The following is a 26,964-nucleotide window of genomic DNA, read 5'->3' on the forward strand; positions in this document are numbered from 1 at the left end:
CAAATTAGATGCAGATTCATAGTTCACTGTTTTTTTTAATTAAGTAATTTAATATCTTTTTATTAATATATAAGCCTATCTAAAGGTAGGTACATGTGGTTGTCTATTAAATGCCCATTGAATGAGCTCACACATTAGTTTCATTTTCAAAATGGTCAGAAAAGGCAGCATAGCAATGGTCTGGGGGAGGGCAGGGCAGGGTTATTGCTGAGACCTACTGCACACATTGTACTCTGCATCACTCTATCATATTTATCATTTCACTAAGCCCATGAAAAATCAGCCCTTTTATCTAAAATAACCAATAGGATAAGAATTTAACTTGAGAAGCTTTAAGTGCATCTCTGATTTAATTACCCATTCTATTTGACTTCCCAGAGACAATTTTGTGTTTTCATTCCAATCTGTATTGATTACCTGTTTCAGTTTAGCATACTTTTTGGTCATGTTGCCCAAATATTCTGAATCACGTAGGAAGCTTATTTTCTTCTGATGTTTCCTTTAACACGTTATTGTTTTGTATATTATGTGATAACAAGCATACATTGTTTTGAGATAAGAGTATTTTGAATTAATCATCTTTTGTCAATTTATGTGTCTGACTATAAAATGATGTAATGAGCAGTTTAGAAAATTAGAAGCAGACATAGAATTGATGCTGATGCTATAACTAACTTTGCACTCATCATTTAGCAGTGATGTCCACGTAATTTCCTCCTACTTTATGTCTGTTTCTTTTCTGAGTCAGCATTGAAGGTTCTGAAATAGGATTTGAGTTTGAATCCAATTTGATGGGATAGTATGGAATAATGTTATAGTAGGATGACTGGAAAACAAAAAATTGTAGAATACTATGTAGGTATCTACATTTTTTTAAAGTACTAGTAAGGCTGAAAAGTTGTAGATACTAAAATCTTAACAGTCATGGTTAGTCTTACAAAGTGGGTTACAGGATTTTCCTTTTTGTAGTTCTATGGATTTTATAGTGGAAGGGAAAAAGAAAGCTGGGGCAGTAAAAAGAAGTATACCATGGCAGTGACATCTTTGAGTCACTTGGTTGATACTTCTTTGTTTCTATTTTTTTTCCAGATGTTCTCTATTGAGCATATCGGTTGCTTCTATCATTAAAATCAAATAAACTTTGCTTTAAAAATGAGGTGGCTGAATGCCTTTGCATTTTTTAAAATTACTTCCATGATTATTTAAAAAACTAATATGTATTCATTGTAGAGAACTGTAGAAATAAGTTTTCAAATCATCAGTAATGTACTTTACCTTGAATACTCCTTTCAGAAATACATTTTTTTAATTTATTTGGTCTGTAATCAGATTAGTTAGCTTTGAATACCTGCTCTGTTACTTAACTGTCACGTGATCTTGGGAAAGTTTCTTAAGCTCTCTGCCTTAGTCTTCTCATCTGTAAAACGAATACTAGTAGCTACCTTGTGAAGGAGTTAAGTGTGTTACACATATAAAGTACATTTAACTGCTTGGCACATAATAAGCGCCCCATAACTGTCAGCGACCATTATTGTGTCATACTATACAAATTTGTATCATGCTTTTAAAATTAGCATCATTATACAGACATTTCCCCCATTTTATTACAATATCTTTGTTATATTTAATGAACTGTGGCATTTCATCATGTGAATATACCATAATTTACTTAACCATTCTTCTCTTACTGGATTTCACCAAACTAAAGCTTGCATAGTTTCAGTCAAAAAATGTAATTGTTTTAAATTTTGAGAGATAATTCACATTTATTTGACCTTTAGTCCTAACAGTAGGCATTATAGTACTGATTCTTAAGCAGAACCACCTATCTGGAATAATCTCTTGTATATGAAATCTTGTACTGCTAATGCCTCCTGAATTACAGCCACAGCAAAAACAAAAATCATTGTGTGTTTTGCATTTTGTACAGAGAAGTACTAGAATAGGGAAATATTGTTTTAATCTCAGAAGTTCATTTTTACATCTAAAATGAAATTGTTTTTCCCCACAGATGGTTGGTAAAGGCTTTTTCCTAGTTCAAACAAAGGAAGTATCAATGAAAGCTGAGGATGCCCAAAGAGTTTTTCGGGAAAAAGCACCTGATTTCCTTCCTCTTCTGAACAAAGGTACCTTCTGGAGGACTGGTATATTTTTGTGGTTATTTTCTTGACACACTGGTGTGATTTATTCTTACCTTTAGCAACTCTCTTACATTGTCTTCTTTCTCATTTGTTTTATGTTTTTTCCTATTACTATTAAGAAACATCAAAATTTCATATCATTCAAAAAGCCCTATATAACTAACTGGTAATTATTCAGTAAAGGTTTTTTCCTATTCTCCTTTCTTAGCACTTAAAAGTCACATTTTATTATTATGTATTTTATTATTGTTGTATTATTATATTATGAGAGAACATTTATCATCCCTGCCCTGAGTTGCAAAGCATTTCATAAGGATTCTTTCAACCTTCAGTATGCTTTGACCCTACTGGAAAAGAAATATGAAATATAAATGAAATGGCATAGTATTTATGTATTTAATATGATTGATTAATAACTCCCTAAGCATAATTGAAATTGTTTTCCCCAATGGGTGAATGTCACCAGTAAACTTCAGCTACTGTAAATATGTCTGAAAACAGAGGAACTGGTGTTCATATGCCTTCCAGACAGCAAACCTATATGTATATGGGTGTACTGATTCTAAATGACAGAATTCTATTTATCTTCAAGGTGGACACATTGTTTGCTCAAGACTCATCAGGCTTTTCTTGACTGGCCTGAGCAAATATGTACAGTAATATGCAATGCTGATTGGGTATATCCTAGAAAAAGGGCACCTCTGTATTTACATGCTCTTTATAAATCAGCCATTATTAATTTCATATGCCTTTGTAGGTACTATAGTAGTATCAAGGACTTGCTCTGACCTAGATTACATAATAAGAAATTATGACCTGGCACCTTTGATACAACATTTTGACATGGTAAGATTCTGAAAGGTCCTTGAAAACAAACCTTAAATTCTCAGCAACTTTCAGAAATTGGATCAAGTAAGAAGTCCAATAAATAACTTAAAATGTGAGGATTAGAGATGAAGTGAGTTTATGAGTAGTTCTAAATTATTTATGTACTCATTAATGTTAATAAAGTGGTTTCATAGAACTGCTCCAAACATAATAACTGTATTGAAGCAAAACAACATTTCATGTGGAAGAGTAAAATGTTCTGTTCCAGAAAAAAAGTAGAACTAAAACCAATGGGCAGATGTTACAGGAATTTCAGCAAATAAGCATTATATGAACAGCTTTGAAAACCAGAGATGACCATAGGACGTACTCAAAGACTAATAAAGTCATGTCAAAAGATCACAGGAGCCAGCTTGAAGGCATTTCCACTGACCAAATTTGGGAAAATGTGAACATCAGAAAAAGTAATGAAAGGAACTGATTTAACATGACAGAAATCCATGTATCCACAGTAATAATAAAAAGGGGAGAGGAGGGACTACAGGAAATCTCTTCTGCTCTTTACAGAATACTGTGAACTAATAAATGTAGAAGGAATGATAAACTTTGGAAATCACCATTTTCTAACCCCCAATGTAATTAATTCATACGATTATTTGTAGATGTTGAAGCGATTGGGATAAAAGTTGCTAAGAAATAGGTTATTTATACATTTTAATTCACAGGGGAAGTATACCTTTACAGCAAGTTCTTGGTAATCCACATTAACTGAGTGATCATATTAGCATTTCTGGTGGCTGGACAACCTGACATTGTTATTTTTCCTGATACAATGCAGTAAGAAATACACAACATCATCTATGAAGTATTCTTGCCAAAACTATTTTACCTGATTCTAATGGAACCAAGACTTAACTTCTAATTTATACAAAAGAAAGGAACACGGGTTCTAGGGACATGTTAAATGACATTATAAGGAAACAGTGAGACAAATCTGAAATAGAAGACATTCACAAGAAAACTAGCCAGGGATTCTTTGGACAGTGTCCTGGAAAGGAAATAAGAATGATGGGGAATTGTTCTTGATTAAAAAAAATAATAACTAAATGCAACAAATGAACCTTAGTTGGATCTTGGATTGGGGTAAAGTGAGCAATATAACAGTAAAAGACATTTTGGGGAGAACTGAGGATGTTTGAAGATGGTATTAACTATTGTTAGTATGCGTAGGTATCATGGTGCTATTGTGGACATGTAGGAGAGGCATGCTCAACTATCATGATGTCTGCTATTTTCAGATGGCTCAGTAGAACTAAACAAAACATGGGTGTATGCACATTGATGGGGTGTAGAGTGTGATAAAAGCAAATGTGTACAAATACTAATATTTGATGGATGTAGGCAAAGAGCAAAGAGATGATTATTTTGCAACTTTTCTATAATGTTTGAAAATTTTCAAAATAAGAAGTTGGGAATATTCTAAGCTGACCTATAGTGCATTGGTTGATGTAGAATAGTGAGTAGGCTATTAGGGGAGACACTCCAGCAGCAGTAGGATAAATTGTATCCTCACCTAAAAGTGACCGCCAGTAATTTTAAGGAGGGTTTCTCAACCTCAGCATTATTGACATTTTAGAACAGATAATTAATTCTTTGTTGTGGGAGCTGTCCTGTATATTATAGGATGTTTAGCAGCATCCCTGGCCTTTCACGTACTTGGTGCCAGCAGCATACCCCTCAGTTGTGGCAGCCAGAAATATTCCCAGACATTGCCCAGTGTCCTGTGGGGGACAAAATTGCTCCTAGTTGCAAACCACTATTCTAAGCTCAGCGTGTACTTGTTCTTTGGAAAATTCACTTTTATTTTAAATAGTATCTCAGTCTCTAAATTTTCCTTTTAAGCTAAAGTAGCCACAGTATTTACTTTCAATTAATTAGGCTACCTCACTGCTTAATGAGAGAGCTCATTGTGTTTTCCATATTGAGAATCTTTCAAACTTGACTAATCCTCAGAACCAAATATCTGAGCTATACCCTTGGAATCTGCATTTTAAATTGTTCCCCAGGTGGCTTATTATTATTATTGCAGGCCACTGTGAAGACATGGGCTTCTAGTTTGAATGAGGTGAGAAGCTTCCATTTTTTAAATAAATTTTTATATTAGGATCATTTATTTTAATACTTAACAATAGTTTTCATGTCTATATAGCTTTGGGGGTACGTTGCCACACCTCACATGTAGACATGCTTTACTTACCCTCCACCACAATTCCTGTGCCAGTGACCAATCCTCTCCCCTGGCCCACCTCCCTCCCCCCATTCTCTCTGGTAACCAGTATATTTTTCACAGTCTAAGGATTATTTTTGCTCTGCTTTGCCAGTAAATGTTCTTTGGTTATTTCTATTCCACAAATAAATGAAACCATGCAGTATCTATCTTTCACTTTCTGTCTTAATTTCACTTAGCGTAATCACCTCAAAATCCATTCATTTTGTTCCAAAAGGCACTATTTCATCTTTTTTGATATGAGTTGTATTCCACAATTTCCTTATTCAGCTGTCAGTGGGCACTTAGGTTGGTTCCATAACTTGACTATTGTGGGTGCCAATGCTTCTATGAACATAGGAGTGCATAAGTCTTTCTGTATTTATTCTTTCATATTCTTTGGGTAAATATCTAGCAGTGGCATCGCTGGATCATATGGTATTTCCATTTTAATTTTTTGAAGGAATCTCCAAACCATTTTCCATAGCGATTTCACCAAATTATATTCCCACAAACAGTGAATGAGTGTTCCTTTTTCTCCACATCCTCAGCGATATTTGTTGTTTCCATTCTTTTTGATATAGGCCATTCTCTCAGGGGTGAGGGGGTATCTCATTGTGATTTGGATTTGCATTTCCCTTATAAGAAGTGACATTTGAACACTTTTTCATGTGCCTGTAGGCCATCTGAATGACTTCTTTGAAAAAGAGTCTGTTTAGAACTTTTGCCCATTTTTTTGTTGGGTTTTTAATTTTTGTTGTTGTTATTGTGTGAGCATTTTATATAATTTGGAAATTAACTCAGATGTGTGATGGACAAATATCTTCTCCCAGTCTGTAGGTTGCCTTTTCATTTTTGTATCTTTTTAGTTTGATGTAGTGCCATGTATTTATTTTTATTTTTGTTACTCTTGCTATTAACGATGCATCCCAAATGTGTCTCTGATTGATATCCAAAAGTATATATCACCTGTGTTTCTTCTAAATATTTCATGGTTTCACATCCCAAATGCCCCAAAATGGATGACTGGATCAAGAAGATGCGGTATATATACACAATGGAATACTATTCAGCGATCAAGAAAGATAAACTCATGCAATTTGCAGCAACATGGGTGAACCCTGAAGGAATTATGCTCAGTGAAAATAAGTCAGAAGGAAAAAGAAAAATATCAGATGGTTTTCACTTATAGGAGAAATATAGGGGAACCAAATAAGACATCAGGGGAAAAAATAACAAAACAAAACAAAACAAAAACAGACAATTATAAACCAGAGACATCCTGCAGGTGAGGAAGAGGAAGAGGGATCAGAGGGAGGGAGGGAGGAGCACAAGGAACTGTGGCGATGGTGCACTGGTGAAGGAAATTCTATGGGACTACACCTGAAGGGGCGTGGGAAGCAAATATTGTTTTAAAATGAACAATGATGGGGCCTCCCTGATGGTACAGGTGGTTGAGCTCAGCGCTGTGAAGCTGTCCGCAGCCTCTGCAGTGTCGGCTCGATCCCCTCCAGCCTCAGAACAACCCACATGGCATGGCAGACCTCTCCTGTCTTGCCCGCTGCTCCCCTCAGCAGTGTATTTCCTCAGTCTGCCTTTTCTGTTCCCCGCTCTGTCTCTGGTGAATCCTCTCACCCTCTGGGCATCTGGCCTGCACCCTAGTGCTTGTATAAATTAAAAAAAAAATCTTAAAAAAATAAAATGAACAATAATGTAAAAAATATATAAAAACTTAATTGAATAGAGTAATAAAATATAAAAAGCTCTTTAAATAAAAATATTTTAAATATTTTGTTAAATAAATTAATGTTTCGTGGTTTCAGGCCTGATATCCAGGTCTTTAATCCATTTGGAATTAGCTTTGTGTCTGGAGTTAAGTTAGGACCTAGTTGTTTTTTTTTTTTGTTTTGTTTTGGTTTAGTTTTTGGTTAGTTTGTTTTTCTATGTGGCTGTCCATATCTCCCAGCACCACTTGTTAAAGAGGCTTTCCTTTCTCCATTGTATAGTTGTTGCTTCTTTGTCAAAGATTAACTGTCCATATTTGTGTGGGTTTATTGCTGGGCTCTCAATTCTGTTCCATTGGTCTGTGCTTCTGGTTTTGTTCCAGTACTATACTGTTTTTATTTCTCTGTGTACTATAGTTTGAAGTCTGGGAGTGTGATATCTCAATTTTTCTTCTTTTCTCTCAGGATTGCTCAGGCTACTCAGGGTCTATTTCCATATAAATTTTATAATTGTTCTATTTCCTTGAAAAAAGTTGTCAAAAATTTAATATGTATTGTGATGAACCTATAAAGCACATTAGGTAATAGGGAGTTATTAATGGTGTTTGTTCTTCTAATCCATGAACATGAGATATCTTACCATTTCTTTGTAACTTTTATTTCCTTTAACAGTATCTTATAATTGTCAATATATATGTCCTTTGCCTCCTTTAAATTTTTTCCTAGGTATTTCATTCTTTTTGATGCAATTGTGAATAAGATTTTTAAAAATTTCTTCTAAGTCATTGTATTTAGGAATGCAACTGATTTTTGCATATTGATTTTGTAACTTGCCACTTTACTGTATTCATTTATTAATTCTAGGAGATTTTTGTAGTCTTTTGGGTTTTCTGTTCAATAAAGTGATCTGTATTGACTTCAGTTCAGTTTGAAATAATATCAGTAATTATAGTCATTATCACTACCTAGAAAGACAAATAGTGCTGCATAAAAATGCATTGTCAGCATTGTAGTTTTTTTTTTTTAATTTAGTATTATTGACATGAAAAAGTGTGTTAATCAAAACTAACATACTTGTCCACTTTTTTTGTTGGCATTCTTTGTTGGCAAATTATTAAGTTCACTATTGGAAGTTCATCATATTCTATTCATGGAACAGCAATCAAGTTACATGCCTGGGTAGTTCTACCAAAATTGCATTTCTGGATTTTATATTATGTTCTCTTTATAGAATACCAGAACTTTAAGTAATAAATTTCTGACTTTAAAAAAGTTGCTGTAGAGGGCAGGAAAGGGCACAGGGCAGGTTTTCTGATCCAGCAGACTGGGGTAAAGCAGGAGAGAGTCCTGGAGCCCTCAGTGGCTTTTGCAGGCTTTTATTGGGATTTACCGGGTACATGGCAGGTAGGGGTCCAGCAAGGCTTCACTCTATCTGGGTTCTCCGGCATTTTCTCGTGGCCTTGCTTCTCTGCTCTCTCGTGGTTCTCTCTCTCTCTCTCTCTCCCCCTCTCTCTCTCTCTCCCTCTCTCTCCCTCCCTCTCTCCCCCTCTGTCCCCCTCTCTCCCCCCCCTCCCCCCTCTCTCTCCCGTTTGTTCTGCTTCCGCTTCTCTGCGTCTCCTGGCATCCCCCTAACACTGCCCTTAAAAGCCGAGTCTTAGCCCAGGTGAATCCCATCTACCTATGCCCACACCCTACTCCAGGTGCCCGCCATCAGGCATGCATTCAGGACCGCAGGGATCCGTCATCTATCCTAATGGCAGGAGGGCAGAAAAGCCTGATACTTTTACCTTACCTTACAGTTGCCTACTCTATTTCCTTTCAGTGACCCTGAATAAAAGCATACACTATTTTACTTTAATTCAAACTTTCCACTCTGCAAAACTGGAAACCCTATATTTATCATCAACTTTTTCTTTTTAGTTCAATATTTATTTGGTTTAAACTGCTTTTTAAACTTTTTTTTTCAAATTTCAAATGTACTATCTCTAATCAAAAGTAGAGTACAATGACCCCATATGTACCGATTCCCCAGTTTTATCAACATTTTGCCATTCTTTAAAAAACAATCTACAATCTCCTTTATTGCTAAAATATTTCAATCAAATTTTGATGTTTTGTCATTTCATCCCTAAATATTTCAGTATGTCTTAAAACAAAATTAAAAATGGATGTTTTCCTAAGTAACTATAATGTATTATCACATCTATCATGATTAACCATAATTCCTTAATACCGTCTAATACCCAGTCCATATTCACATTTCCCCATTTGTCTGTAAACATTCTTTATATACTTTTACAGTTAATTTGATCCAGATCTAAAATTGGCCTACTCACTGTATGTGGGTGTTTTGTATCTCTCTTAATCAGAAACAGGTGATCTCCTTTCCCTTTTTGTTTTGTGCCTTTGTCCTGCAAAATTGTCTTTTACTATGTGAACGTTTGTTTAACCTGTTCATCAATACTTCTTGTAGACTAGAAGTTAGATCAGAGCCTTGTTTACACTCAGGTTTAGCTATTTTTCTGGCAGGAATATTTCAAAGGTGATACTATTTCCTATAGAGATAAATGAGAGAGCACATACCATTTGATTGTTGAACTCTTAGTAATATTGAGACTGATTGATAACAGGTGGTGGCAGCCTTAGCTTTTCATTGTAGAGTTTCCTGGCAGTCTTCCCTGTGGGATGCTAAAGCCAGGGATGATTTTTACCTGATCCATTCATTTTATTAGGAGTTACAAAATGGTCATTTTCTAATTGTGTCACTACCTCTGTATTTATTTTTTTTTCTATCACACACAAAAATATTTAATAATAGTAATGAAAAATGACAACTTTTATAGTAAGATCTTCAGCTAAATCGAAGTGTTTTGGAACATATATAAACAATGGATTCCAAACATTTATGACTGGTCAATCATGTGGATAAAAATACAGCATGTGTATTTTTTTCTTTCTTAAAGCTTTTTTTTTCACTTTATTTTTATTTTTATATTCCCCATACAAGTGCAACCCCGATTTTGACCCCAAACCCGCCCTCCCCCCCCCCAAAGAGTGTCTCTGGTTCATAGTTGTTTGTTGATTTTGATTTTTACTTTCTTATAGTTATTCTTTTTCCTGGTCCCTTATTTAAGTTTTCTAGATTCCTGTTATGAGTGAGACCATCCGGTATTTTTCTTTTTCTTTCTGGCTTATTTTGCTGAGCATGATCCCTTCCAGCGCCATCCATGTTGCTGCAAATTGCATGTGTTTATCTTTTTTGAATGCTGAGCAATATTCCATGGTGTATATGTACCACATCTTCTTGATCCAGTCATCTATTTTTGGGCATTTGGGTTGTTTCCAAAGCTTAGCTATTGTAAACAGTGCTGCTATAAACATAGGCATGCAGGTGCTCTTTGGAATTAATGTTTCTGTGTCCTTTGGGTAAATACCTAGGAGTGGAATTGCTGGATCATATGGAAGCTCTATCTTTAGCAGGTTGAGGAATCTCCACACAGCTCTCCATAGTGGTTGGACCAGTTTGCACTCCCACCAGCAGTGCAGGAGAGTTCCTTTCCCTCCACATCCTCGCCAACATTTGTTATTGCTAGTTTTTTTAATATGTGCCATTCTCACTGGTGTAAGATGGTATCTCATTGTAGTTTTGATTTGCATTTCACTGATTGCAAGTGACGTTGAACATTTTTTCATATGCCTGGTGGCCATTTGTATTTCCTCTTCGGAGAAGTTTCTTTTTAGCTCTTCTGCCCATTTTTTGACTGGATTATTTTCTTTGTTTTTGTTGAGTCTCATCAGCTCTTTGTAGATTTTTGTGATCAGTCCTTTATCATTAGTGTTGGGTGCAAAAATGTTCTCCCAGTCAGTGGGGTTTCTCTTTGTTTTGGCTATTGTCTCTTTTGCTGTGCAGAAGCTCTTTAATTTGATGTAGTCCCAGCTGTTGATCTTTGCCTTCACTATCACTGCTCTGGGTGATGTGTCTGTAAAGATGTCTTTGAGGTGCATGTCATGTAGTGTTTCGCCTATATTTCCTTCTATATATTTTATGGTTTCAGGTCTTATGTCTAGTTCTTTAATCCATTTTGAGTTGGTTTTTGTGCATGGTGTGAGGTAGTAGTCAAGCTTCATTCTTTTGCATGTAGCGACCCAGTTTTCCCAGCACCATTTATTGAACAAACTTTCTTTGCTCCAGTGCATATTCTTTGCTCCTTTGTCAAAGATTAGTTGACCATAGATCTGTGGGTTTATTTCTGGGTTTTCTATTCGGTTCCATTGGTCCATGTGTCTGTTCTGGTTCCAGTACTATGCAGTTTTGATTATTATGGCTTTGTAGTATAGTTTGAAACTGGGAGAGTGATGCCTCTAGTCCCTTCTTTTTTTTTCAGCAGGGTTTTGGCTATTTGGGGTTTTTGGTGGCTCCATATGAATTTCATCAGTATTTTTTCTATTTCTTTGAAGAACAACATTGAAATCTTAATTGGAATAGCATTTAATCTGTAAATTGCTTTTGGTAGGATGGCCATTTTGATAATGTTAATTCCTCCAATCCATAAGCAGGGGATGTCTTTCCATTTCTTTATGCCTTCTTCTATTTCTTTTAACAGTGTTTTATAGTTTTCTTTGTACAGGTCCTTTACTTCTTTTGTTAGTTTTATTCCCAAGTATTTGATTTTTTTTGTTTCAATAATAAAAGGAATGATTTTCTTGATTTCTTCTTCTTCAGATTTATTGTTTGTGTATAGGAAGGCTACTGATTTTTGTTTCTTGATTTTGTATCCTGCCACTTTACTAAATTGATTGATTAGTTTAATTAGTTTTTCTGTGGAGTTTTTGGGGTTTTCTATGTATATTATCAGATCATCCACAAATAGTGATAGTTTGACTTCTCCCTTGCCTATTTGGATTCCTTGTATGTCTTTCTCTTGTCTTATTGCTCTGGCTAGGTGTAAAGGTCAGGAATGACCACTGAGCAGGTTTTCTAGGATCCCATGCAGACCGGGTAAAGGAGGAGTCAGAGTCCTCAGTAGTTTTTGCAGGTTTTTTTATTGGGGTTCACCAGGCATATGGCAGGCAGGGGTGCTGGGGGGCCTGCCAGCCTCCCAGCCCCCAGCAAGTCCTCACTCTGGGCTCTCCGACCTTCTCTCTCTCTCCCTGGGCTTATGTTGCTTCTCGGCTTCTCTTTCAGCTTCTGCTGCTGCTGGTGTCCCCGTGACGCCACCCTTAAAAGCAGTCTTAGCCCAGGTGAATCCCATCTACCTATGCCCACACCCTATTACAGGTGCCCACCATCAGGCATGCATTGAGGACCGCAGGGATCCATCATCTATCCTGATGGCGGGAGGGCAGAAAAGCCTGACATTTTCCCTTACCCTATACTAGGACTTCCATTGTTATGTTGAAAAGCAGCGGTGAGAGTGGACATCCTTGTCTTGTTCCAGATCTTAATGGGAATGCTTTCAGCTTTTCACCATTGTACCTCTGTATTTATTAATGGATAGTAGTAGAACTTCTTGTATACCAGAGCTGTTTGGTTAACTTGAAATATGCTTCAGATCAGAAAAGCAGAATAAGTAGAGAAAAATAAGCATCAGTGTAGTGGCAGGAATGGACATGGAGCAGGTTTTCTATGATTGGAGCAGACTGGGGTAAAGGAGGAGAGAGTCCTGGAGCCCTCAAGGGCTTTTGCAGGCTTTTATTGGGATTTACCAGGTACAAGGCAGGCAGGGGTGCTGGGGAGCCGGGAGGCTGGCAGGCTTTAGAGTGGCAAGTCTTCACTCTTTCTGGGCTCTCGAGTATTCTCTCTGCTTCTCTGCTCTCCTGCTTCTTCTGCTGCTTCTGCTTCTGCTTCTGCTTCGTTCTGCTGCTTCTGCTGGCGTCCCCATGACACCGCCCTTAAAAGCCCTGTCTTAGCCCAGGTGAATCCCATCTACCTATGTACACACCCCACTCCAGGTGCCCGCCATTAGGCATACATTCAGGACCACAGGGTTCTGTCCTCTATCCTGATGGCAGGAGGGGAGAAAAGCCTGATACTTTTTACCTTACCCTACAATCAATTTTCAGAGTAATGAAATGGTGCCCTAGCAACCTACAGTGGTACCCAGGTGTAGGGTAAGGTAAAAAGTATCAGGCTTTTCTGCCCTCCACCATCAGGATAGATGACGGAACTGTGCGGTCCCAAATGCATGCCTGATGGCGGGCACCTGGAGTAGGGTGTGGGCATATGTAGATGGGATTCACCTGGGTTGCAACTGGGCTTATAAGGGCGGTGTCATGGGGACTCCAGAGTAACAGCAGAGTGAAAGGAGAAGAACCAGAAGCGAGAGAGTCCAGAAAGAATGAAGATTTGCTGGGGGCTGGGGGTTGGGGGGCCTGCCAGCCTCCTGGCACCCCTGCCTGCCGTGTATCTGGTAAATCCCAATAAAAACCTGCAAAAGCCACTGAGGGCTCCAGGATTCCTCCTTTACCCCATCTGCTTGGGTCATAGAGAACCTGCACTGTGCCCATTCCTGCCGCTACACCAGTGAATTGTGTTTTTTCTCTTTTCTATATTATTATGAGCTATTCAGTGGTGCCTTAAGCCATTTTGGTGATTTACTCATTTTTACTGGGGATCTCCCATGTGTACAGAAGGCATACATGTTATTATTAAACTTCTCAATTTTATCTTTTGTCAAAAAATATTAGCTCATGACTTTTTACATGTTTTAATAAATTGCAGTCATTATTCCTGTGATCTAATCATGTCCCATCTTAGCCACTGTAGTCTCTTCAAGCTGACTCCTATGTCCTTTTGATACAAATCCATTGGCCTTTGATAACCTTATTGTTTTAGTTTCAACAAAATATTCCAAGTTGATCTTTCCGATTTCTTGTCCCAGAAAAAGAACCATCTATTTATCTGAGAAAAATGTTCCCCAGTTACCTTCTTTACTCAACATCTATCTTGATCTATGCACTGTGATAGTGGAAAACTCATACTTTGTTCTCTGTATCTAGTTATCCAGTTGACTTGAGATATCTTGCCTTTTCTGTATTTGTTGTCTATATTAAATCACAAGCCCTTAGTTATTTTGGTGTCCAGTGGAGTGTGATCATTTCTCTAATTTTCCCCACTTTTATTTTTCTCTCATTCTTGCACCCTGCCCTTTGGTACATTACTACTTTCAACTCATTGTTTCATATTCATTCATCTTAGTATTTCATTACTTAGTACTTAGCCTTATTGTACAGCATTTTTTTTAATGGTTTGTCAAGTTTGTGATCTCCTGAAGGTCAGGACTTCTCTACTACTTTAAGAGATAAAAAGCAAATCTATTAGGAATACAGTGACAATTGAATAGATAATTGAATTGAAGGACATATTTTGCTGGCTGCCTTGTGGCCATATTTGCCAAAACGTTCACACCCGTAGTGCACAATGCTACATTTAAATATCGATACAGGGCCTCCCCGGTGGCGCAGTGGTTGAGCACTGGGTTGTGAAGCTGCCTGCAGCCTCTGCAGCGCTGGTTCAATCCCCAGCTGCTCCCCAGCTACGAGAGGAGGGTCCCACATGGTGCGCAGACCTCTCCTGCCGCCCGCTGCTCCCCTCAGCAGTGTACTTCGGTCCTTCTGCCTGCTCTGCTCCCCGCTCTGGCTCTGGTGAATTCTCTCACCCTCCCGCACTTCTGACTGTACCCAGTGCTTGCATAAATAAATAAATAAATAAATAAATCCTTAAATAAATAAATAAATATCGATACATGCCAAACTAAATCATGAATCTTTATACCAGAATTTAAAGTACAGGTGGTTTAAAAGTATTCAAAGTAATGCATTGGAAAGGAAGCACAAATATGCTGTTCAGAGAATTAAAAAATAAAAATCCAGTCTTTGGTTCTTGATTGTAGTTTTATTTTTTTTAAAGATTTATTTATTTATTTATTTATTCATACAAACACTGGGTACAGTCAGAAGCGCGGGAGGGTGAGAGAATTCACCAGAGCCAGAGCGGGGAGCAGAGCAGGCAGAAGGACGGAAGTACACTGCTGAGGGGAGCAGCGGGCGGCAGGAGAGGTCTGCGCGCCATGCAGGACCCTCGTCTGGTGGCCGGGGAGCAACCGGGGATCGAGCCGGCGCTGCGGAGGCTGCGGCAGCTTCGCAACCCAGCACTCAACCGCTGCGCCACCGGGGAGGCCCTTTGATTGTAGTTTTAATGCACACTCAAGAAAATACTTCCAGTGTCTGAACTCATTTCCTACTTGGTTTAGCTTCGTTATTGGTGGCCCAGAATTTGGTTGGCAAATAAGAGAGTTGGAAGCAAGTTTGGGTGCCTGGCAAACTCTTGAATTGCTTTTGATCTTATTTGTCATCTTATCAACTTTTTTACACTGCCAAGTCGGTGGATTTTTTATGGTTTTTATAGAAGATGGAAATCAGAAAAGTCAAAGTATTTACACCACTTAAAAATGTGACACTATTCCTATAATAGCACTGAAGCTACTCATCATGTGATTAAATCAGTGTTAATCTGTTTTATGATTAGAGTAAGGAAATAGCTGAAATGCTATGTCCCATCTGTCTACTTCCTTCTTCCCTTTACGCTCCAAAGAAGATGCTAGCACTTCTTCAAGGAATAATAAAAAGATTAAATTTAGAATAAATTTGTATTCATATTCAGACAACACTTCTTGGGTTTGCTTATAGGTACTGTTATTGCCTTGGAGTTTAATGGAGATGGTGCTGTAGAAGGATGTCAACTTATTGTCAACGAGATATTCAATGGGACCAAGGTACAATATTCTATTGACTATATTTCAGTGAAACCTTTTCATTTCATTTCCTTTTCCTTACAACCAAATAGTACTTTTACCCTTGGTGTTCCTTGGAATTTAAAAAACCCAGCAGATCAGGATTTTTAGAACCTATGGTAAATAATTGGGAGCTAAGCTTTGGTTTTTCCTTGCCAAACTAAACTTTTAATTACTTAAATGGTTACATAATAAGAATATACTTATTTAAAACTTTCAGTAATACATTACGTTTCTAAAGTAAAAAGATTCATAAAATGTCTCTTCAAATCCTCTTTAAAAACATAATGATGGGCCTCCCTGGTGGCCCAGGTGGTTGAGCGCAGCGCCGTGAAGCTGTCTGCAGCCTCTGCAGTGCCGGAGAGGCTCTGCCATGTGCGGCAATGCCCACATGGCAAAGCAGACCTCTCCTGTCTCGCCCACTGCTCCCCTCAACAGTGTGTTTCGTCAGTCTACCTGTTCTATTCCCCACTCTGTCTCTGGTGAATCCTCTCACCCTCCCGCACATCTCGCCTGTACCCGGTTCTTGTATAAATAAATAAGCCTTTTAAAAAAATAATGATGTTGAAAAATATATTTCTAATATTATATACTTTAGAGAGATGATCCATTGTCTGCCCAGGGTCCATTTATATTTACTTCAGTAGTTAATGCTTCACCAAAATTTGAACTTCACCTAAATCTAGAAATCATTATGTATAGATATTTTCTAGACAGACATGTTGATGAGATTGCTCTAAGAATTTCAGATTTAAATAACTTGAAAATCAAACCTAGAAGAGGATTGAATGAGTAAATATTTAATTATTTTTGATAAATATCAGGAAATTTTTTATTCTATACTCTGATTTGGCTATGAGTTCTTGAATTTGCATAATTTAAAATACTTTGTCTTTTTTCTCATTTTGTCATCACGGTAGTACTAAGAGAGGGGCCAAATATAATCAGATTGCATAGAAAAGGAAACAGAAAAAATGGTTATGAGTTTGGAGTTTTTATATCTGAATGAGTAAGAGATTATCTAATCCAACTTTCTTATTCTACAGGTGTGGAAATTGAAGTTTATTTTCAGAGAAGTATATTAAATTGTCAGCATCAAACAGATAGTTTGTGATAAAGCTAGACTAGAACCCAGGTCTCTTCTAATTCCTGGCTAACATTTACAAAAGCTATACTTGAAGGATTTTATTGAGTACTATTTTGTTGATTTTTTTTTAAACCAATTCATTGAAAATTAGTAACATATCTTCATCGGCACAAAGACAATTTCTTTTTTAAGTTAATTTCAAGTTTTGCTTCTCGCCGATTATTAGAAAAAGGAAGAAACTAAAAGTCATTTAAAAACATCTTTACTCAGTAGCTTTCATAATATTGACGGTTGTATATTTAAAAAAAAACAGCAAAATTCCAAGTGTGATGAAATACAACTTAAGTATTATGAAAGCAAAGACCTTAATTATATCATCAGTGCTTTTAAAAGAGCTCAGTTTACATTATAAATTGAAACTACATTGCATGGATTCTATAGAAAAGCTACAGATAAAAGCTGATCTTAAATTTCTTTTAAATAGTAAGCCTGTGACTTTGTTTTGTGGATAACATGAGCTTTGGAATTTGGGGATTGCTGGCATTTACTTGTTTTTCTTTTTCATTTGAAATAGATGTTTGTATCTGAAAGCAAAGAGACAGCAAATGGCGATGTAGACAATTTCTACAACTTTGCTGATATACAGATGGGAGTGTGAAGTACATTGTGGAACCAAGAACTTGGTATTAACCCCTTTCAACTTGTGTATTTGCAGTGGCTTTTATTAATGCTAAAACTGCTGTTTATTTTTAAATAAATTGATGAATAATGTAATGTGTACTTGAGATTCACAATCAGTTCATTTTAAATTCAGTAGTTTTTAATCAGCTTAAAAATTAACCCACTTCAATAAGCTTGCAGTTTTCTTTTTCTGCATATGATACAAGTAGAAGTGGTTAACAGTTCATGATTTTAAGCCTAATCAAACATTCAAATCTCTAATAATTTAAACTTTCCTTGGTGCACCATGATATTTGTTTGAGAATACATTCCATTGCTTATTTTCTTTTTTTAATTTAGAGGGGTTTGTTACTAGTTAATCAATTAGAATGAACCTATGCACATTATTGTCATGATACATATCCAATTAAATAATGGCTTCCTAGTTGTCTAATATGGCAAATGAGATTTTGTACTGGTGTTAACATACTTTATATAAAATGAATTTTTAAAATTGATAGATACTTGATAATCAGTTTTGCAAGTAACTCTACTAACTGATGTTGGTATAGCTGTTTAAAGACTACTTTGTAAGTAGTATGATTATTAGAATATAGTCCACACTGTTTAGTTTTTGAAAACCGCTAGATGACTCGTCTGCTTCCTGGTAAGAAAAAGTATATGCAACACTGAAACTATAGCAACCCAATCACTGGCAGTTTCGAAAACGGTGATGACTGTTTATCAGCTCTTGCAGGCCATTAGGAGAATTAGAAGAAATCTTGTGACGTAAATAAGAATTACTTAGGCATGATAAGCTAAGCAGACTACTAAAAAGCTAGATAAATGTTATTTTCATTAGATATGTTACTCATATCAAGTAATGTTCAAGTAGGATAAAATCATTTTGGTTGCTTCAAAGCATCATTTCCCAAATCAACCTGATCATAATAATTTACCAGGAGGCAGGGGAGAGCTACTTGTTTAAAAATCCACCTTCTTGGACCCAGTCCCCTCAGATTCACTAGATTTAGTCTCCAGGGGAAACTCTGTTTTAAGGAGTTTGTTGTAATCCAAAGCAATCCATACAGAAGATGTCGTTAGGTTGATCTTGAGAAAAGGGACTGAGCCTACCATCTACATCATGTGTAGCAGTTAATAGGAAATCAGCTTTCATAGGTCTATTTTTAAAAGGAACCTTAAATTTAATTCTATTTTGGTAAAACTAAGACTGCAAATAGCCACTTGTAAAAATTCCCCTTATGATTGTTTACTAAACATTGTATTTTCATGTTTAAGCTGTTTTTTGTCTTAATTTATAACTACTACATTGAATTATGTGTTTATGTTCAGCAATGATTCATTAACAAATTTCTCACTTTAATTAGTAATATTGACCACCTACCCTATGCTTGGCCTTATGGGAACCATTAGCACTGTATCATTTCAATCATTTGATAAGAGCATTCTATGCTGCATAATTAACCTCTCATTTAAATCAAAATGATTTAATAAGACATAAATAAAAACTGGTGACATGATTAATATGATCATGATTTATAAGTGAGTTTTACAAGTGGTCAGAGGGCATTAATTTTTCCCACAGTTAAGCTAAATTAAACATTCCTTCTAATCATTATTACATTATTAAACCCCATTATTCACATTTAAAATAATCACGAACTTTTGCTTTTCAAAAATAAAGCACAATGTTATGCAAAGCTGTAAACTGAATTCTTTATTTTATCTATGTTATTTTAGCAAAAACTCAGGAATATAACATAAGGGAGACATTAATTTCAATTTTTTCACTAAATTTAGTGTCTATTAACCAAAGGCTAAAATTTTATATGTGTCAGTTATGTAAGAGCTTTTACCCAAGTTTAAATTGTTTTTTGAAGACAGTCATTTGACTTCTGATTGTTTAAAATGATTTTTAAATATAAGTACTATTATTGATGTTTCTATAATTCTGAGCTTTGATATTCATTATAGTATATTACATTTCATTTTTGAATAGCTTTTGAATTTATGAAAAATTATTAGCAATGAAAAATTAGTAATTTTATTAAGTTATACATGTTTAAGCATTATAGTAGCTTATTTCTCTTGTGTTAATAGTACAGCTGTTTTTGCTTCTATATATTTATGTCTAGCTTTTATATGTAATTTATGTAGTGTTTATAAAATATAATTTGTAATAAATGTTGTTAAAATGAAAATGGCTTAACACTAGTTTTTCCACTTTTATTGAGTAATATTCAATATATAGTAGTGTGTAAGTTTAAAGTGTACAGCATAAGAAATTGGCTAATATATATCATGATTACAATAAGAAGTTTAGTTAACACCCATCATCTCATATAGATACAAAAAAAGGAAATTTTTTTCCTTTTGATAAGCTCTTAGGATTTATTCTCTTAACAGCTTTCATCTATATCATACCGCAGTGTTAACTACAGTCATCCTTACACCCCTAGTATTTATCTCTTATAATCTCTTATAACTGGAAGTTTGTACCTTTTAACCACTTTATCCAATTTCCCATCCTCCGACCCCATGTCTGGTAAACCACAAATGTGATCTTTCACATAGCATAATGCCCTCAAGGTCCATCCAAGTTGTTGCAAATAGTAGATTTCCTCCCTTTGTATGGCTGATAATACTTCATTATGTATGTATGCATGTATACTTACATATACAGAATGGATTTATGTATACCACTTATTTATCTATTAGTCCATCAATGGATACTTAGGTTGTTTCCATGTCTTGGCCATTGTAAATAATGTTGCTATGAACATGGAAGTGCAGATACCCTTTGACATAGCATTTTCATTTCCTTCAGATGTATTCCCAGAGCAGTTTTACTGGGTCATAGGATAGTTCTTTTTTTTTTTTTTTTTAAATTGAGGTATCATTGGTTTACAACACTGCATATGATTTAGGGGAATAGCTTCACACTTCCTCAGATTTATGTGACCACACCACACCAACCAGCAAACTACTCATAGTCCTTTACCAGACTACTGGACCCCCTCCCTGCTTTGTTCCCACCCCCTTCCACTCTCCCCCTCTAGGAGCCTCAATTCTGCAATCATATTTCCAGGGTTTGTTTTAGTTTAGTCAATTCCTTTGTTTTGTTTCTTTATATTCCACCTATGAGTAAAATTATCTGGTATTTGTCTTTCTCCTTCTGACTTATTTCACATAGCATCATCCCTCTAGGTCCACCCATGTTGTCACACATGGCAAGAGTTCAACTTTTTTTTATAGCTTCTTCCATATAAAACTTTTTTATAGTATTCCATCTTGCATATATACCACCTCTTAATCCACTCCTCTGTCATTGGACACTTAGGTTGTTCCTATAACTAGGGGCTACACTACATAGTGCTGCAGTGAACAAAGGGTGCATACATCCCTTTGAATTAGTGGTTTTGCAATCTTTGGGTAGACACCTAAGGGTAGAATTGCTGGGTCATATGGTAGATCTATATTTAATATTTTGAGAAACCTCCATACTGTTCTCCATAGGGGCTGGGCAAGTCTACATTCCCACCAACTGTGTCCAAGGGTTCCTTTTTCTCCACATCCTCACCAATATTTGTTGTTTCAGGATTTTTGATATGTGCCGTTCTCACAGGAGTGTGGTGGTATCTCAATATGGTTTTGATTTCCATTTCCCTGATGAGAAGTGATGGCAGTTCTATTTTTTATTTTTTGAGGAACCATCATATTGTTCTCCATAGTAGATATACCAATTTGCAGTCCCACTAATAGTACACAAGGGTTCCCTTTTTTACATCCATACCAGCATTTGTTATTTCTTGTTTTTTTGATAATAGCCATTCTAGTAGGTATGAGGTGGTATCTCATTGTGGTTTTGATTTACATTTTCCTAACAATTAGTGATATTGAGCATCTTTCATGTGCTTGTTGACCATTTGTTTATCTTCACTGGAAAACTCTATTCAGGCCCTTTACCCATTATTAAATTGGATTATTATTATTTGCTGTTAAGTAGTATGAGTTCTTTATATACTTTGGATATTAACTCTTTATCAGGTATATGGTTTGCCAATATTTTTTCCCATTCTGTAGGTTGTCTTTTCATTATGTTGTTTTCTCTTTTGCTGTGCAAAAACTTATCAGTTTGATATAGTACCACTTTTTAAAAAATTTTGTTGCTTGTACTTTCGGTATCAGCTTAATGCTAGTTTTCAAAGAGCACTTCTGTAACATACATTTACTCATACACGTGATAAAATTTGATCGTGACAATTTTTAATGTTAAAGTGGTTAAATCTCTGTCTTATGTTAATGAGAAATGAGCTGTATGTGTGTTTGCATGTGTGTGCGCATGTATCTACACAAAGCACTCTGGATAAATGCAAAGGAAATAGAAAACCTATTTTACATTTCATTTTTTAAAATAGATCAGTTATTTAATTAGAGTCTCTGTAAGAAATTTAGAAAACTAGTTTGTGAGGATAAATTCCATTTGTGAGAGCAAAAGAAACCCTGAGTAGAGATAGCCCTGGAACAGAGAAATAGATACGATTTTTGGCAAAATTGTGAGGCTACAATTTTCTGATCAGCCTTGCACTGCTCTGTAATCTAGTATTTCACCTTAGAATTGGTATCTAGACTTATTCAGCTTCTTAAAGTAAGCATCGGTGAGATATTTGGGGATTTTCACACCACTGATACCAATTTTTGGTGGAGGTGGAGATGACAAATTTCTGGTGTATTCTACACAGAGGAACTGGATTCGGGGACAGAGGTCCAGTCACAAGTAGAAGCCACTGCCCAGCTGCTTCAGGAAAATCACCCTTTTGTCTCTGTGGCAGCACCCGGTGAGGATGGTCAGAATGGGCCCAGGAGGATACTAGCTTGCAGTTTTCTCACATGCTGACAGAAGGGTTTTTTGCTGTGGCTCAACAGATTTTGAGGCACATCTTCAGTAGGATAGTATCTAGGCATTTTAGGAAGCTTAACCACAACAGTACTGCCATTCTTGTCACCACCAATTGGTTTTGTGACAGTAGCAAGAACCTTTTTCCTTTCAATCCTGGTTTAGCTGCTGGCTACTTTCTCTTGTATATGTTTTTTCTGGAATACATAGAAGATTGTGTATATATGCCTGAGTAGACATTTAACTGACTAGAACAGGGTTTTGACTGCAATGGGGCTTCCAGTTCTTAGGCATTTTGGCCTTGAGGTTACCATTCTTAGCCTTGCCACTAGCATCAGCTTCTTGGCTTCAGGTTCCTTCTCTTTCATAGCCAGCTTGTCAGCTTTTTCACCTGCCATCTTGCAAGATGGGAAAGAGGGGAAAAACCTATTTTGATTTAAGGAATTTCTAATAAAATGCTTCCTTTACTTAGTGATACATTTTATGATTGAATGCTTTTTAAGATTAGTCATCTTTCTCCTCCATTTTTAAGAAAATAGTGAATTACTTGTGATATATTTTCTTTAAGGTATATACAAACTAACCTTATTTTAAAATTATGACCAAAATTACCAGCCTTTTCTACCCAACTTCTCTCTTTCCTAGCTAATAAACCAGGAGTACTGAAACTGCAGATTGGTTAGTTTTTTAAAAAGATTTATTTATTTATGCATACAAGAGCTGGGGTACAGGCCAGAAGTGTGGGGGGGGGGGCAGTGAGAGGATTCACCAGAGACAGAGTGGGAAGCAGAACAGGCAGACTGACTGAAATACTCTGCTGAGGGGAGCAGTGGGCAAATCAGGAGAGGTCTGCTGTGCTATGTGTGTAGCTCCCTGGCCGGGGATCGAACTCATTCTGCAGCGGCTGTGGATAGCTTCATAGGTTGCGTCTTAACTCCTTGCACCACCAGGGAGGCCTGGTTAGTTTTTTAAATAACATTTTTTTATCATTATCTCTATTTATAAACCTTCTACATGTGCAATTAGGGCATTTGAGGGAGTAAAGCAGAAACGCACAAGGCAACAGCAAAAATTACTTCCTATTTAGTGAGTAATTCTTGCTGTGCTGAGTTTAAAATTTATTTTTCTCATTTAAATGGGGCATATTTAACTCTTCTCTATAGAAAGAGAAGATATTATAGTTAGAAATCCATTCTCAAGAATACCTTAAAAGTATAACACAAAAAAAGTCAAACTTTATTTGAATTTCAGTAAAGAAAGCCTTGTTTTTTTAATGGAGTCATTCACTGATGACTCTGTTTTCTTCCTTAGAGTGTTTGGTGGGGTGGGGGTGGCAATTGAACCTTCTCAGGTGGGAGGACAATAAGCCTTATAACACTTCATCTTTCTCTTTTGACATTTTGTCTTTTAATGCAAACTCCAGCAAGATGCTCAGAAATGGCAATTCCTTCCTTTTCTAGTGTTTTGGTGCTTTCCTGTTGAGGGTGGGTTTTTGATTATAAGTAGATGATGAGAGGGCAGGAGCACAGGTAGCAGAGAGCCCAGTATTGTCCCTGTAGCTCTGATCCCCCTTTTGGGTCCTGTCTTCACCATTTCAGTCTGATCTGGTCCACTTATAATTGGATTAATGAAAGGTGACTTTCAAGTGGTATGACAGGATTAATTGATGTTTGTAAAGTACTTTGAAAATGAAAGTTACTTTATGAATGTTGGTATTATGATGCCATGCAAAGTATGATTTTTTTAAGTACTTCAGCTATGAAGCCGTATGCCCACCTACAAATAGGCAACTATTGAATAAATAGAAAATAAGTGTAAAGACTGTTAAAACTTAACATGCTCTTATTGATGGACGGCCTTTCATTTGTCAAATATAAGTCAGTTTGTTAGACTCATGAATAAAACCCTTCATGTTATTTCAACCTTGCTTTTAAACAGATCATATGGTAAGTGATTTAAAAATTTATAAGTCATCTAGTTTTAGGACTGTGAAGGATCTGGACATTTTCAATCCCCCATCTTATAAATGAGAAAATTGAGGGTCAGAAGGTTGGGATTGCCTGTCCAACTCACACCATAGTCACTGAACTACAATGAAGTCCTCTTGACTTTTCCCCTGTGATGACAAGAGAACCAGACTCCACTCACCCATCTCCTCCTATAAGAAGCCTTTTCTTACACTCTCAGGTAGAAAGGCCCACTCCTTCCTTGTGCTCACATAGTATATATATACATATATATATAGATATACACACATATATACATTTCCTAGTACCTGTAACACTCTTCCACTTCCTTTTCAATGTCTCCCTTGCTACTCCAAGTGTAATGGTCTGTAGGCCATCAGCATTACCTAGAGCTTGTTAGAATATCAGGCTCAAATGCAGATCTGTTGAATAAGCCTCTACAATTTATTTTTATTTATTTATATTTTTTAAAGATTTATTTATTTATGCATGCAAGAACTGGGGTACAGGCCAGAGGTGTGGAGGGTGAGAGGATTCACCAGAGACAGAGTAGGGAACAGAATAGGTAGATAGACTGAAATAAACTGCTGAGGGGAGCAGCAGGTGAGTCAGGAAAGGTCTGCTGTGCCATGTAGGTTTCTCCCTGGTCGGGGATCGAACTCGTGCTGCAGTGACTGTGGATAGCTTCATAGGTTGCGTCTTAACCCCTTGTGCCACTAGGGAGGCCCAAGCCTCTACATTTTAATAAGATATTCAGGGAATTATATGCACCTTAAAGTTTGAGAAGCTCTGTCCTAGGCCATTAGTTCCTCAAGCACCAGAATTAAGGCTCAAAAATCTCCTTATTCCTACATAGTAGCTTCAGGACCACTGACATGACCTATATTTAATAAGTGTTTTTGATCGAATGACTCACAATCCAGTGCTTCATTCTACTCTATCAAACTTTAGGTTTTACTGTAATTCCTCTATGTACAATCATCACTTAGTAATTGAGGGGAATTGGTTTCAGGACGCCCCAAGGATACCAAACTCCGTGGATGCTGAAGTCCCTTATATAAAACGATGTAGTATTTGCATATAACCTACATACATCTTCCCTTATACTTTAAATAATCGCTAGATTATTTAGAATACCTAATACAATGTAAGTGTTGTGTAAATGGTTTTTGTACTACATTGTTTAAGGAATAATAAGAACAAAATCTGTCCATGTTTAGCACAGGCCTATCTATATAGTACTTCCTCCACAGCACTTGGATATTGAGGGCAGACTATTCTTAATTGGCTCTAAAGTAAAAACTTTTCTAAAATATTTACTGCCCCCAATTTTGTATTAAAATAGTAAATACAGTCTGTGCCCTGGGGATCTTGAAGTACGTCAGTGGTACCCATTGGAAACAGATAAAAAAGTGTGGCAATATCTGACTTAAATGTTCTTCTAATGTGTTTTCATAGTCAAGCTTGTTTTATTCAATTAGGAAATATGTTGCATAAAGCCAGGGTAATTTGTTGATGCTGAGATTGAGTTAAAATGCAAAATTAGCTACTTGCTTTGGGCTTGAGGGGAAAGTCACCTTGTCCCTCTGAGATCCATCATCCTCCCTCTTTATCTCCTAACATCGTCCCGGTTCTAGTGATCAGGGGTGAGCTTGGCCAACATCATTAAGATGTGTCTAAGATTCTCTAAGGAGGCATCAGTGTTACCCAACTTTTGGAGGGAACATGGTGGGGACAACAGCTTTTCTTCCTTTCCTGGAACAAAAAGTTAATTGTAAATAAAATCTGAAAGGAGTAAAATCCTAAATGTGCACTCTATTCTTTATTTACTTTAAATGTTTATCTTTCCATTTCCTCAATATTAATCTATTAACACCTTCAATAGGAGACTTAATTGTAATTTTTCATTTAGAAGGTATCTCTGCATTTAGTCAATGGTAGCAGTGGGGAAGGATTCATGTGTGATATGATCTTTCCCTTTTTAAAAAGTAACACAGAATAAAGAAAAATGTGTGCATGTATGTGGTGCTTAGATTTGAAGAGAAGGGCGTTTCTGAGTTGAATGAAGGCTTAGCTTCTTAAAATGAAAAAAAGCTAACCTCCTTTACACATCTTGGTTCAGTTATATAGTATTACAAATCCTTTGGTGTTAACGTGTATTTGTAAAGCAAACTAAATGATTTAAGACTATGGCAGTAGAGGGGGCAGCATCTGAGGCCTATCTGGTATTCATACTGAATCTGACAGCACTGCATAGAGGTGCTGTCCTAATGATTTTTGTATTAGCAGTAAGTATAAGGAAAAGTATAACCCTCGGGACACACAGTAGATGCTCAGAATGTTACAATGCCTATCCTTCGCCCTTATAAAACTTATTTCTATGAGTGACTATTTTTTAATTGTGGTGAAAAAATATGACATCTACCCTCTTAAATTTTAAATGAGTACATTTTTATAGATAAAATGCATTTCAACCTCCCTTAATTATATGCAAAGAGGTAACTTTCACCTCACCTGAAAGGGCAGAAATTGTTCAAGTGTAATGAGATTTGGGTATTAAAATGCTTTAGGATACAGCAGC

At 36.4% G+C, this 26,964-nt stretch overlaps 1 protein-coding gene and 1 pseudogene across 2 annotated transcripts in view; one reads left to right on the plus strand and one right to left on the minus strand.

The window, feature by feature from the left end:
• Positions 1–17,496, plus strand: part of RP2 (RP2 activator of ARL3 GTPase) — a gene marked incomplete at both ends in the record, with an annotated part of 38,034 nt that extends 20,538 nt beyond the window's left edge. Inside the window, 3 exons of the mRNA XM_084258564.1 lie at positions 2,012–2,126; positions 15,648–15,733; positions 17,413–17,496. Coding sequence (XP_084114690.1) covers positions 2,012–2,126; positions 15,648–15,733; positions 17,413–17,496 — 285 coding nt within the window. The remainder of the gene's footprint in view (positions 1–2,011; positions 2,127–15,647; positions 15,734–17,412) is intronic.
• Positions 17,497–21,970: 4,474 nt separating this feature from the next.
• On the minus strand, positions 21,971–22,814 carry LOC311187427 (large ribosomal subunit protein eL6-like; annotated as a pseudogene). Its single transcript has one exon. The product of its transcript is annotated as a large ribosomal subunit protein eL6-like (transcript).
• Positions 22,815–26,964: the final 4,150 nt, after the last annotated feature.

Source organism: Talpa europaea (assembly GCF_964194135.1).
Source record: "Talpa europaea genome assembly, chromosome: X".
In the NCBI taxonomy this organism is placed as follows: Eukaryota; Metazoa; Chordata; class Mammalia; order Eulipotyphla; family Talpidae; genus Talpa; species Talpa europaea.